Source organism: Parasteatoda tepidariorum, chromosome 6, assembly GCF_982258835.1.
Source record: "Parasteatoda tepidariorum strain Cologne lab strain chromosome 6, Ptep-v5.0, whole genome shotgun sequence".
Classification (NCBI taxonomy): Eukaryota; Metazoa; Arthropoda; class Arachnida; order Araneae; family Theridiidae; genus Parasteatoda; species Parasteatoda tepidariorum.
The window spans coordinates 34,099,432-34,113,804 of NC_141760.1; the positions used below are offsets into that span (position 1 = coordinate 34,099,432).

The 14,373-nt window shown below is 26.8% G+C and overlaps 1 protein-coding gene across 2 annotated transcripts; it reads right to left on the reverse strand.

Moving 5' to 3' along the window:
* Positions 1-1,999: 1,999 nt before the first annotated feature.
* On the reverse strand, positions 2,000-12,036 carry Sap30 (SIN3-associated polypeptide 30). Of its 2 annotated transcripts, XM_043045927.3 has the most exons (6): positions 11,900-12,036; positions 9,834-10,014; positions 8,634-8,756; positions 6,928-7,026; positions 4,313-4,470; positions 2,000-2,565 (listed from the first exon to the last, which is right to left on the reverse strand). In XM_043045927.3, the coding sequence occupies exons 2-5, from the start codon at positions 9,999-10,001 to the stop codon at positions 4,345-4,347; spliced, it is 516 nt and encodes a 171-aa protein (XP_042901861.1). In that variant the 5' UTR covers positions 10,002-10,014; positions 11,900-12,036; the 3' UTR covers positions 2,000-2,565; positions 4,313-4,344. The 2 variants fall into 2 exon arrangements, with proteins under 2 accessions (XP_042901861.1, XP_015909445.1); XM_016053959.4 differs by having other exon boundaries at positions 2,000-4,470.
* Between the last annotated feature and the right edge of the window lie 2,337 nt (positions 12,037-14,373).

A 14,373-nucleotide genomic window follows, 5' to 3' on the forward strand; every position in this document is an offset into this window, starting at 1 on the left:
TGAATGATTTGCAATGGTGATGAAATACCAAATGCAGAGGCTTAAATAAGCGAAAATTTTTGGAGCAAAATAAATTAGCAGAAAACTAATGAAATTAATATACACTTAAAATTCTTAGTTTTTCTGCTTTAATTTATGTAGATATATATAAAATAGAATAAGTTTCTTACATTTGCATTTGATATTTTTAACATAAATACTGAGACAAAGGATAAAATTCAAAACATTAGCTTATAAAAAAATACAATTTTAAAATTTCATGAAACTAAATAAAGCAAATTAAAGCTGAATCATCAACTATAAAATTTTTCAAAATTACACTTAAAAGAAAAGTATTTGTGAATTTCAATTCAGATGTCTTAGAAAATTTAAAGAGTTGCCTTTCTTTCCTATGCAAAGCATCATAAAAGCTCTTAAAAAATAATTATTAAAGCATGCAATTAAAGTTTCTACTATGACTTTTATTAAAAACTAAAATGCATGTTATGAGGCAATCCAAAAAAAAAAAAAAAAAACAGCTCAGATGTTAAAAAGGGAGCAATATAACTAAATTTTATGACAGTCAATTTACACCAGCTACTTTGATGATAATAATTTCAAAAGCTGAAGGTAAAAATGACCATTACTTAATACTTCAGTTAGATTATGATATTTAATTACTCAGTTGTTTTTGGAATGTCCTATTCTTACAAAAGTCTGTTAAAAAGTAGGGGTGCACAACATGCTATCAAGAGTGTTGATCCCTTTAATTCGAAATTTAAATGAAATACAACATAATTAGAAGCTTCTTTTAAACTTTCTTGCTTTTTTATCAAACTATTTTCAAGAAACTGAAGACACGTGTTATAATATTAAGAGTTATGATCTTAAAGTGGTTAACTATAATAATAATTATAGCATTAAAACTACAGAATGTAGGGGAAACAATTCAAGATGTCAAAAGGTTTAAAAATCTTTCAATTTTTATAGGGAACATTTTCTTCAAAAAATTAAAATTATTTTTTTCCCCTGTAGTTAGCACATACAAGAGCTACAGTAATGACAGCCAGGTATCTAACCTTAATGATTCATGTTCTCACTTCACCACCAGAATTTAGTTCGAAAAAGAAGAAATTAGATGGGGCGAGATTTGAAAAACACTCAAAATAACTGTAATTTAAGAACTTATTAAAAATTAAAGATATAAAAAATTTATAAACAATTAAAAAATAATAAGATTAATTTTTTACAAAGAAAGGTAAAATCTTCCCGCAACTTAACTGATTTTTTATTAAAAATAAAAGAAAAAGTGTAAACCCCTTCACATTTATAAAATTTTAACTTAAAAAAATATTATACTTTTCAAAAATTAAATATAATTTGTTACGTGCTGCCTTGTATTCCTTAAGACAAACCATATTAAGGTAATAACTTAGATTAGTTGTTAAAATACTAAATTCCTTACAATCCCAGAGAGCCCAAAAAATTTTGTGGTTTTCTTCTATAAGAGGTTGCGCATCCGATTTAGAAGAAACAGTTAGAATATACAATTATTTAAACAAGTTTTAAACGTTTTAACATTAATATCTTGTATTTTAACAAAATTGCAGTGGTACTTAATGACTGAATAATAATGAATAACTTAGATTACTTGTTAAAACATTAAATTCTCTGCAGTCCCAGAGACCCCAGAAAAATTTCTGTGGTCTTCTCCTATAAGAGGTTGTGCACCCCTATTTAAAAGAAACTGTTATAACATACAATTATTTAAATAAATTTTAAACATTTTCACATTAATATCTTGTATTTTAATAAAATTGCAGTGGTACTTAATGATTGATGCAAGAAAAGTGACATAAAGAATTTTAATTTGATTACTTGAATGAGACACCATTTAATGTGACATTCATTCATAACATTTCATTTAATGTTATGAATATTTCATGTTCATAACATATGATGGGAGGCATCAAATGTTGCTTTACACAAAATAAATATTTCTTTATTCAGATTATTTTGATTTATTTATTTTTGACGATATCAAGAGTAAAAAAATACTCATCCTAGAACTAGTCGCTTCACAAGCATCAAAGAGTGTTCGACAAACAGGATTTCAAAATGACACAATATCTGTCATTTTGAAACAGTTGAATGTAAAGTAATCAGAATTTTAAACAATGTTTTGCTTAAAGTAATAAGAAATGTTACACAATATGATTAAACAATGATAGTCTATCTTGGTAACTAAATTGATAATCAAACATTGTTAGCTTCTAAATACAAGATCAACACAAACAAATATTATATTATGAACTAATTCATTTCAAGTTTGTAAACATGATTAAAAAAAATATTTCAAGAGTGAAATACAGTGCGGCCTTGAGGAGAACTCCTCAAAAAATCTGGTGATGCCTATTGCTATGGTAACAAGCGAGAGCACATTTCTAATGGAGGAATGAAGGTGTTGATTAGTTTACTCACACTGATCAAGACAAAACTATTCACACCACACCCCTATTTGAAGTGACTTTTCCTCATAACCACGGTACTTGCCACGACGCGAGACTTATGCCTGGAGGAGTTCTCCTGAAAGTCGCACTATATATAACTACTGTAAGCATAGACAAATTTGCTAGCAGGAAAAGAGCAAGAAAATTTTGTCATTGAATTTTTATAGACATGATTTTCTAGATCAGACAAGTTCAGTGCCTAATCAAAAAATTAAAAAAAGACAATTGTTCTCACACAAGACCTAAGATAAAAAAATTTCAACATAATACAATATTTTAAGTCATAACAAGTCATACAGCACAGTTTTTCACTGTAATATATATGTAATTTCACAGTGCATTTTTGTACATTAATGTCAATAATATTTAAACCTATTCAGTTCTAATAGTTGTTGTTTTTTCCTAAATTTTTTTATTTATCTTTTGACAAATATGCACCTAAACATTTGATGATCAAAATGCTGTGAGCAAACCTAATATAAAAACCAAATTTATAACATTAAGTTAAATACTAGCATTTGTGAGTACAAAACCATATATAAATCATAGCCATTTTTAAGTAGGGTAGACTGTCAACAGTCAAAAAAAAGAAAGGTTTTTTTCCCCCAGACATCAATCAAAGCTATATGGGGAGATTTTTAATTTTAAAAAAAATTATACATGACTTTAATTAAAAAATATGTCCGTTTACAAATTTATATGTAGGGTCAGTTTTATATCTCTGTCGTTAAAACTTATACCATTGTAAAATTTTAATGTCACTATAAGCTTTTTGTTCCCATTGTCATAATAAACTTTATCTTGCAATATTTTAAAAACACTACGTACAAGAATATATTATGAAGAACTAATCCCTCTAGATAACTTATGATGTAATGATTAGATTTTTACACAGTTGAGGGCAATTTCATAATAAACATCAAATTTAATATTAAAAAATATATATATAAGAATTTCTTACCAATATATTTTTATCCTAGAGTATAGAACTCATTGATATTCTTTAGTATGTTAATTCATGCATTTATTTGAATTGCAATTTTTAAAGAATGGAAGGAATTGGCACAAGAACCTGCATTAGTTAGCTTAAAAATCAATATTTGATAAATAATAATAGTAACTTATTTACATTGTTACTTTCTTGGAACAGTATATATTTTTTCTTTGCACTGTAATAGCAAAATAAAAATTTGTAAAATTATGAGTTAATATATCTAAGAATTTATTTTAAGAAAAATATGTGAAAAATAATTACATAAAATCTTTTGTCCAGAAATAAAATTTTGCAGTTTTCAAAAACTATTTAATGCTAATACATTCCAGAATTATCAACAAAGAAAAAATAAACATTCTTAAAATCAAATTTATGACTGAATATTTACTTAATTTACTCTATTGATACAGTCTTTACCAATTAACTCTATGTCGTTGTTACATGTTCAATTTGCCATTATTCGAAGAAAATCTGTATGTTTCTTGTGATTTTACTAAATAGTAAAAATAAACAAATATTTTATCACACGGTAAACTAAAATGTATAATTTTGACTATTAATTCTAAATATATTTCTCATTGTATGTGCTTCACTTATAATTCTAATTAACGAGAGCACACATTATTAAATATAACATAGGTTCATCCTTGCACAATAAATTTCATTAAATCATTGAATACCTGAAATCGAAAAAATGCAAATGCGTTTTTTAAATACAATGATTAAACTTCATGGATGAAAGATTTATTTTGTGAACAGAGTTAGGTGAAATAAATATAAACTGGAAAGAAAAACAATAGGTTGAAGAACATTGATGAAAATGACAAACTTTAAATGCTGTTCCTGATAGATGGGAGACTACTAAATTCCTGAAGATTCTCCATTTTTCTGATCCAGTTTATTTTTATTAGTCTTTACCATGTAAATAAAATAAGTAATTGCTTCTTTTTCCATCACAGGAATAGTTTTGAAATGGCGTGAAAGAGTCTGAAAAAGAAACAAAAATCAATTTTGAATTTTTTTATAACAAAATTTATCTAGCAATAAGGCATAAACAGGACTTCCACTTGGCTTTCCCACTTTATCAAAGTTTTAAAAGAAAATTTCAACAACATGCCAAATAACATCTTTCGCTATACATGACAATACATCTTTATAACATTTTTTTTTTTAATTTAGCAAGCCATAAAACTTATGTTTTGAGTAAAAACGTAACACATATTAAATTTAATAGGCAAAGGTTTAAAATGAGATTTTATAATACAGGAACATAAAATTTGTGGAAAAAGAAGTACTTTGCAAAAAACCGGAACAAATTAAAAAACGCAGATTTTTGTTTTGCTATAGTGTTGATAATTGCAACATTACAGCAGTCAAATGAAAGAATTGAATATGTTGAGTGGGGGGGAGGGGCATTACTAGAAATAACATAAACCCTTTTGTACCCTAATTTGAATGGAGTTTTCCTTCACCCCATGGGTGTGAATGTAAAAAAGCATATTTTCCTGAGAAAAGATCACCCATATTCATATTTTTTCAATATGGGTAGTTATTTCTTCAATACTCTCTTAAGTTGTTCTAAGAAATTGATATTATTTGCATTTCAACAGTTGAAGAAGTGTGCTGCTAAATTTTACAAGCAAATACTTTTGTTGACTTTTCTCTGATGAATGCTTTTTAAAGAACTTAAAACTGTTTATTCTTTTGTAATGAAAATGAAAATAAGAAACCAAAACAGTGAACTATTACCAATTATTTTGTTAGGAATTTTCTCTTATTCGTTCACTAACTCAGTTTTTTCCCATTAGTTAGTTACTTTTCAGCAATTTTTTGTTTGCTTGAACGAATGGTTGACTGAATGCAAGCAATAACACGCTTTCTAAAAACGGAAGAAATACAGAAAACATCCGATGTATACTTACGAGGCCATGTAAGAACAGGCTTAATATTTGTTTTATAATTGCAATTTGTGATTAAATTTACATATAATTTTACAATTCATAAGAGTTTCTCGTAATTTACAAATTCTAACTGGTTGAGATCCTAAAGTAAATTTACAAAAGTTAATATCAAAACAAAAATAAAGTGTAAAATTTCCCATGTTTTGAGTGTTATTCTTTATTATGATATATTTGTGTAGAATATCCCCGATTGATAATTTTTGGGTTGCATGCTTGCGAAGTCTTCCGAATTTATTTGCTGTTTTTTTCGTTGAAATTTAAATAGAAAGAATGTATTATATTGTAAACATTATTAGTATAATAAAAGTAGATGGCATGCCTTTTAAAGTTTAGGTGTAAAAATCAATCAGAAGTAGTAACCCTGAAGTCTTGAGATGAATTTTACCTCCTAGCGCCATCTGTGCCTAGCTTTACACGGTCAATCATCCGCAGAATTTAAAAAATAATAAAAAATAGAACAACGAAAGTAAGAATACTTTTTTGAATAACGTCTAAACTAAAAAATTTCTTTCCGTATTACTTTATTTTATTTTTTAAATTAATCAGTTGTTTTTATTATGAGATATTTAGAAGTTACAAATTTACATATTCATAACAAAAATTTAAGATTAGAAAATGCAAATAGATAACAGATATAGATAATAGAAAATGTATGTGTATATTGTATAATTTTTATTAAAAAAATTTCTGAAATGACAACATGAACTACTTTAAACATGAACAAATTTATTATTTTTTTAAAATTTTATTAATTAATTAATTTTTAGTAAATTATTTTCCAAAACTGATGTAACGCTACTAATATACTTATAATTTTCCATGTATAAAAAAATTTCTGAAATGACAACATGAACTACTTTAAACATGAACAAATTTATTATTTTTTTTAAATTTTACTAATTAATTAATTTTTAGTAAATTATTTTCCAAAACTGATGTAACGCTACTAATATACTTATAATTTTCCATGTATAAAAAAATTTCTGAAATGACAACACGAACTACTTTAAACATGAACAAATTTATTATTTTTTTAAAATTTTATTAATTAATTAATTTTTAGTAAATTATTTTCCAAAACTGATGTAACGCTACTAATATACTTATAATTTTCCATGTATAAAAAAATTTCTGAAATGACAACATGAACTACTTTAAACATGAACAAATTTATTTTTTTTTTTTAAATTTTATTAATTAATTAATTTTTAGTAAATTATTTTCCAAAACTGATGTAACGCTACTAATATACTTATAATTTTCCATGTTCCTATAAAATATGAAAAGATGGAATTTTTCAAAAAAAGATGGAATTTTCAAAATGATGTTTTAAACCAAATTGATAATTTCTACTTCCATACCATGTTTCCTATTTTAATTACATTGTAGTTTCAAATATTTATTTACCTTTAAATAAGTAAAGTATTTTGAATTTGAAATAAAAGATAATACAATAAAAATATTAAAATCTATAAAAACTTACCTCTGCAAGCTGAGCTTTATTAACTCCTTGTCGAGTTTGAATTTTATAATGTCTTTTATATCTTCTAAGAGCACTCACTTGCAATTGATATAAATCAACCTTCATTGGTAATAATGGAAACAAAATTTTATTATTTTTAAATTATCACAGTACAAGTTATTTGAAATTAGTTTAAAATATCATTGAAACAGTTCTCCATTTAATTGACAAAATTACAACATAAATGTTAAACATGATGTTTATTTCATTGAAGAGGAAACTTTTTTGAAATTCCTTTAAAAGAAAAATTCAATAGAATTCTTACTAATTTAGAGAAAGATAGCTTGTAAAATTCGACATATTAGAGCATTCTTTTATTGAAACCAAATTAAAAATTCTTTATGGGTGAAAAACTATATCCACATATTAATGAGAAATTTTTAAAAAAATTAAAAAATCTTTCATTTTTTTAAAAAAAAAAACAGAGTTGATATCAGTTAAAAAAGAAAATAAGGTATGGTGCATATTAGTTTATACTGATATTTGATGACTAAATCTAACCAAAATAAAACATTTCATAATAAACAATAGATTGCTTTTCAAAAATATGGAATTTCATGAAAAGAATTTTTTATTTACATCAAACTATTTTTTTTTGATACATTTCATGTAGGTATTGCTAATTAGCAATACCTACATGGCTCACAATTAAATTCACTGTTTAAAACTTTAAATTTTCAGAAAGTTGACAGTTAATAAAATTTCTTTGGTGATTATCAATTTCTTATTTGATTCTTGATTTCCTTTTCATTAAAAAGATACATTAGTAAAGTTCATATTATAAATTATGCATCTTTTATATTTAATTAGAAAGATAGTTATTTTGGAGTTTCTCATGTAGATTTTCAAAGACAATAATGGTTAATTTCAGAATAAGTATAGGTTCCATATTAGTTTTAACATTTTTTGTATTCAATGTAGTTAGAGAGCAATAACATATGCATGTTACTACTGTTACCCATACCTGTGCAGGTATAGGTATACAACCAAAATTTATCAAGAAGAAAAGAAACAAAAAATTTCCTAATCAGCTCAATATGAAGGCATCATCAAGATATCTTTAAACCAATAGAATCTTAAAATTATGTTAAGTATTCTTTTTTGTTGCTTTAAAAATTATTCTTAACTGAAAAATTGATTATATGTAAAAATAAATTATGTTAAACAACTATAAATTTTAACAAATAAATTCCTTATAAAAACTGATGACAGCTACACTTGGCTTTTTTATTAAATTATTTAAGCTATTGAAAACAATTAATTTTTTGAAGAAAAAAAAGTTAGATTTCTTGCTAAGAAATTATTTTAAGTAGAAAATTTTACAAATGAACTAAAAGTTACGTTATAATGCTAAAATTATTTAAAAAGCTGGATCAGTTCATAAATAATTTATAACACAAAAAAAAAAATTCGTTTAAGCACTTCACACAAAAAAACTGAGTTCTATAAAAAATTAAAGCACTGAGGCTACTGAAAACCTCATGATGAATGTTTTAATTTTAAACCACGGCAATTAACCTAAAAAAATAAACTTAACAACAAGCTTAAATAGCATCTGATGCTCAATTAAGTTTTTTTTATACATTTTACAATTCTAAAGATATAATAAAATAAAAAAACACAAAATCTTATTAGTTTTCTTTTTTAGAAATAAGCACATTTCTTACTTCTGGTATGTCCATATCTTGGTCATTCATTGCACCATCATCCTCAGTTTTAATAGATTTCCGTTTATTTCTAATACTTTGGATGACATTCTTATGGTATTCACAAATGTAGATATGACGAGCCTGAAAGTAAACGGGAAAAAATAATAATAATTAAAGCTTGGTTGCATCGAATAAAAGTTAAAAAGTTTTAAAATATAACCAGGTTGCTAGTTACACAGTTTAAATAAATGCAACAATTATTGTCGACATTCTTATGCTTATAGTAATAAATTCTCACAGTTTTTTATATGTACCTAAGTCAATTTTAAATGTTAACAAATTAAAACTTTTACATTTAAACCGTTTTTTAATTTAATGTTTATGAAAACACTTCAAGTTTTATCAAAAGTACTTAGAAGTTGAAAAATTTTACTTTGAGATTAAAATACATAATTAATAATATAATTATAATTCATTTAGCTTCATTTCATAATAAAAAAACAATCAAAATCAAAGAAAATTTAATAAATGATTAACTAATTTAATATAAAAAATTTCCTAGTAAGAAAATTTATAACATAAAGTATTAAATAATTTTTAAATTTTTTTTCCCAAATGTTATAGAAGTGTCTAAGAGCAATTTTTTTAGTAAATATTATATAGAAAAATTTAATTTGATAACAGAACAGCTGTTTTGTAAATAAACATCTTCTAAGAGTTAAATATCAACTAAATGTTTTTCAGAAAATAAATAAGTAGATAATATCTGAAACAATCCTATCATATGGTATAACTAATATATCTTTATCTGAATATTTTAAAATTATCTCCCAAGACACAAGCTTTTCCTTTATAACTCAAAACAGCAACTTGGGCATTATGCACATTAAAATCTTTAAGGCTAATTTAAAAAAAGAAACAAAAAACTTAACAAATGGAAAAAGCAATCATTAAAAAGCTATGAATACAAATATAAACATCAATTATTACATAAAAAAATATTTACTTGAACATAATTAATAATATTTTTACACTAAGTTAAGATAAAAATATTGTAAAACTTCAATTTTGAAAGAGAAAATTTCAAACTTTACCACTATGCGAATGTAAGAATATTTTTACTAAGTACAAGCCAATTTAATTTCTAAATATATTATTATAATACTAATTCTGTTAAGATTTTTAGTGTCCAAACCAAGGGTTCACAGCCTGTCTTACATTTGGATCAATGCTTAATTTCAACTTCTTCTGTGCAACAGTTTTTTGTATTCTTTTATTATAACTTGCATTTCCAGCAGGCTGAGTACATCTGTCCCCTTCATCTAAGAGGCAACAAATTTGGTTATGGCTGCTTGGTGTTTCCTCTTCAGTACTAAAACCATTCATCTCAGCTATTCATCTAAAATAATAAAAATGTACTCCATTACAAAAAAATACTTATTTCTTATGGAGGCTGTAAAAAATTTACTTTTAATTAAATGTGTACTTTTAATTAATTGTGTACTTTTAATTAATACTTAATTAATTTAATGAATACTTAAAGTACTTTTTAATCAATTGTGGTGTTTTGTTAATGGACAGTGTTTTCTACACTAGAGAGCGCAACAAGTTCTTTGTGGCCTATAATTCCGGGTTACTGTTTTTGGTGTGTTATGAAGCCATTTGGCTCAAAACGTGATTATCGTGATTTGAGACTCTTTTGAGTAGTATTTCTTATATAGATGTATTTGTTACAGATGTATTTGTAAAAAAAGCAGATTTGAGATAAGAAATTGTATAAGTTACTTCTTTTATTAAAAACTAAATTATCTGTTTGAAAATATCGCAATGCAGAATAAGCTGTAATAAGCAGCTGCGTACTTTCTAACTGGAAGTAGAGCAGATCAAGAGCTCAAGATTGACGTTGTTTACATTTATATTGAAAACACCATCCATACTGAACTACTGTTAAAGTGTTAATAGATAATAATAAATTGAAATAAGTATACCTATAAGTAAGTGGTAATAGATACCTTATGTATGACCATAGATAGATACCTTATGTATACCTTAGGTACCAATTTTATTAAGGTTATCTTATAAAAGTTAAAATAAATAGTTATGATTACTACTAAAAGGATAACACCAACTTTGGCATGATACCTTTAGCTTAGGAATAGGTCTGGCACAAGAAGTAGACAAAAATAACAGGCTTTAATATGTTAAGCAAAGTATGAAAAAGTTAGGAACAAAATACACATGAACTAAAACGTGTGGTTAGCACATAATTAGCATGAAAAATTTATTTTTCAAAGCAGAATAAAAATTAGGATCCAAAAAAAAAATAATTATAGTAAAATGGTAGAAATTAACCATTTATAAAAAATAAAGAATGCTAATGTAATCAAGATATTTCATAATTGTGTAATAGCTTAGTAATTTGTAAAAATAAAAATTATGATTAAAAGAACAAAATCTTAAAAAAAAAATTTAACAAAATAATAGTGCTTAATTTATTTCAACCTATACTACACAAAATTAATGCCCCTACTCTGATTTAAAATTAGTTTTAACTTTATCTTCGTATTTTAAATATTAATTATCATTGCTCTAATATGTAGGGAATATATCATCTATTACTAATATGCGTAATCAGAATTTACGAACTTTTTCTATTTTCAAAATTTCAGCACTTTGGACAGCAATTCAAAATTTGGACAGCAAAACAATATTTTTAAAAAAAAGTCATTCATAAACAAAATATTCAAAATAAAAAAAAATAAACCGATTTCATGTCATTTTAAAAGGATTTAAAATTGAAACAAATGCCTAATATTATACTTGACATAATATAAAAAACTAGAGTAAATAAATATACAGCTTTTTGACGAGTCTGCCTTAAATTTGGATATGATTTCTCACTGAATTAAAGGCAGATTCAAAAGATAAGTTACCAATAATAAATTAGTTGCGATATTAAATTCAAACTGATAATGTAATATCTTTTTTGCAGATCTAGCTAACTGACCTGATTTAAATTTTCATCATTTGTCTTATAATCATAATATAAATAATTTTGAAAATGTAACTTGAGATTCTTGAATACAAATGATTCTTGCGTATTTACGAAGTAAAACCGTTAAACTTACAAAGATAAAGAAATCAAATGAAAGAGTGCAGGGGACATTCCGTATATAGAATTCAAGTTATAAACTGTCATTTGCAAATTTACTTAAAAAAATATCGTTTAAAATCACATTCAGTAATACACTACAAAACTAAACAATTGAAATAAATATACTTACAACTATAAAGACTAGATACAATAATTCTCTCTGAACTTGAAGAGCTTTCCTGATTTCACCGATTTATTTACAAGATTGTCAAAAAAATATAAGAAAAAAATCGGATAAACAAAAATTGCTACGGTCACAGTTAATATTTGTTACTCTTCACTTCAGAAAAAATTGTACTGAACTGCGGTAGCCGAAAAGTATTCATGGCAAATTTTTTAATGGATATTCTTACTGCATTTAAAAATAGTCGAGCAAATTTTTACAGGTGCGTCAACAGAGCCAGATACTGAACTCACACTGAGAAATTTTGAAAGAGTAAGAGTAGTAAGATCTTTTGCATAAGATGCTCTCGTTGGCGATCACTAATGTCAACTACAGTCACTAGAAAAAATATCTAAGCACCATGACCCCTTCAAAAAAAAAAAAAAAAAACTCACAAACGCAAAACATGAATGACTAAAAATGAATGAACCACGCACATGCTGTTACCCATTACATCTGTGCCCACTCGAGTGATTCATTTTGCTTTGTAATTTTCACAAACTTGAAAAAACATTTTTCCATGCGGGTTCAGAAAATAACAATCCATTATTTAAAAAATAAATGCAACTGAAAAATTGTAATACTCCCAGTCAACACGTAGGATGCAAATTTTCAAATTTTCAGTTTATCAAATGACATGTTTTTGTAATTTTCCAGGGAAAATTTATTAAATTGAAGAATTAAAACAGTCAACAAGGTCCATTTTCAAGCTTTCAATTATCTTTTTATCGAAAAACTCTTTTTTGTCATTTTTCAAACGCAAACATTACACGCAACTTTAATGATTAATTAACTTTTTATACTCAAATATTAATAAAGAAATGTCCCGCAGTGGACTGATCGTTAAGACACGGTTCCCAGCAGATCACCGAAGTCAAGCATCACTGGCTACGGTCAGTGTGCGGGTGGGTGGTCAGTCTGCGTAGGGACCGAGGGTGTGCGGTATTGGTCCTCGTTAAACTGTGCTACCGTAAAGTGCTCGACTTCGCGCGCAGGTCATTGGGCTACCGAAGCGGAGTTGCCATCCCCTCCGTAGAGGATCAAAATTGTGATGACATGTCTTCGGATCATCCTCCGGGATGTTTCCCAGACCGTAGCCAATAGCCCATTGTGCAGCTCTAGTGCGACGTAACTTAACAAAAACAATAAAAATAAAGAAATTATGGTATATCTCCGAAAGAACCAGTTTATGACGACAGAATGACGTAATATCCAGCCCAAGCGGTATATAAAGAGCTGCTATTCAAAGTCAGAGCATCCAGTTTTTGAGAAGCAATTCAGGCATGTCTGAATTATTGGATTTTGAAAACTCTTCCTCCTCTGATGAAGAATGAGAATTGACTGACATGGACATTGCTGCACCTCCGTCTCCAAACACCATGTGTACACTCTGCCGCAACCTATTTCTCCACTGACCCGGTCGCTCACGGAGCAATTGTTTGAACCCATCTCTCCAACATCACCTCCTGCCAAATCTCCAGTGTCCGTGAAACCTTAGCCTCGCTCTATCGTCATGGTGGCTCTTCATCGAGTCAAACCCCAAAGAATTCCCATGGTCAAGACAGTCGGAGCCGGTTAAAACGTAAATTGAACATTGCTCGAGACACTTCAGTCAAACGCTTCGTGAGCTCCAAAAATGAACCCAAACGTCAACAGGAAGGTCCAAAAGAGTCCCGTCCAAGGGATTCCAGTAAACCTCCTCCAATGGAATCCAGCAAACCTTTCTCAAGGAATCTGCAAAGCTCCGAGCTCGAGTACCCATGAAAAGTTAAGGTATATTTGAGGTTGCTGAGAAAACAACCATAAAAATTATACCTCGTAAAGGATGTAATTGTTTCGCATACACGTCAGCTCATTTTGAGGTTGTTTAGAATTCACTTCAAATCAACTAGACTGATGAGGTGATTTTCAAGGTATACAGGTTGTTTTTCTGATACTTATAACAAAAAAGGTATATCTGAGGTATAAAAAAATTTACCTTATATCAACTAAAGAGAGTGGGGTATTTATTGAGATGTATGAAGTAATTTTATTTATACCTAAGCTCATTTTGAGGTTGTTTTAAATTAACTTTTTGTCAACTATAGACTGATGAGCAGTGGCGTACGCAGAATTTTTTCAAGGGGGGTGGGTTCATAATTTTCAAAAATTACTAAAAGAAATTTGAGTATGTAATAAAGCACTATTATTTCCCTAATTTAGACAGCTAGACAATTTTGACTTTTTATTTAGACAGCATTGTTTAGTTAAATTTTGTTTTTATTTTTTAAGTTTAAGAATATAATTTTTTTATAATAAGAGGTAAAATATTTTATTTTTATTAAGAAGTAGGAATAAATCAAGCCAGAAAAAACTACTCATACTGTAACAATAATAATAATCGTATAAATGTGAATATTCCATAGAAAATCAATGAATTTAACCAAAAAATAACTTACCTA

Bases quoted from the DNA above. Each gene is read 5' to 3' on its own strand.
- Sap30 (XM_043045927.3), bottom strand. From the start codon at position 10,001: ATGAATGGTTTTAGTACTGAAGAGGAAACACCAAGCAGCCATAACCAA. The intron at 8,757-9,833 runs GTAAGACAGGCT...GTTTACTTTCAG, and splicing joins AATTAAGCATTGATCCAAAT to GCTCGTCATATCTACATTTG. The intron at 7,027-8,633 runs GTAAGAAATGTG...TTACCAATGAAG, and splicing joins AAGATATGGACATACCAGAA to GTTGATTTATATCAATTGCA.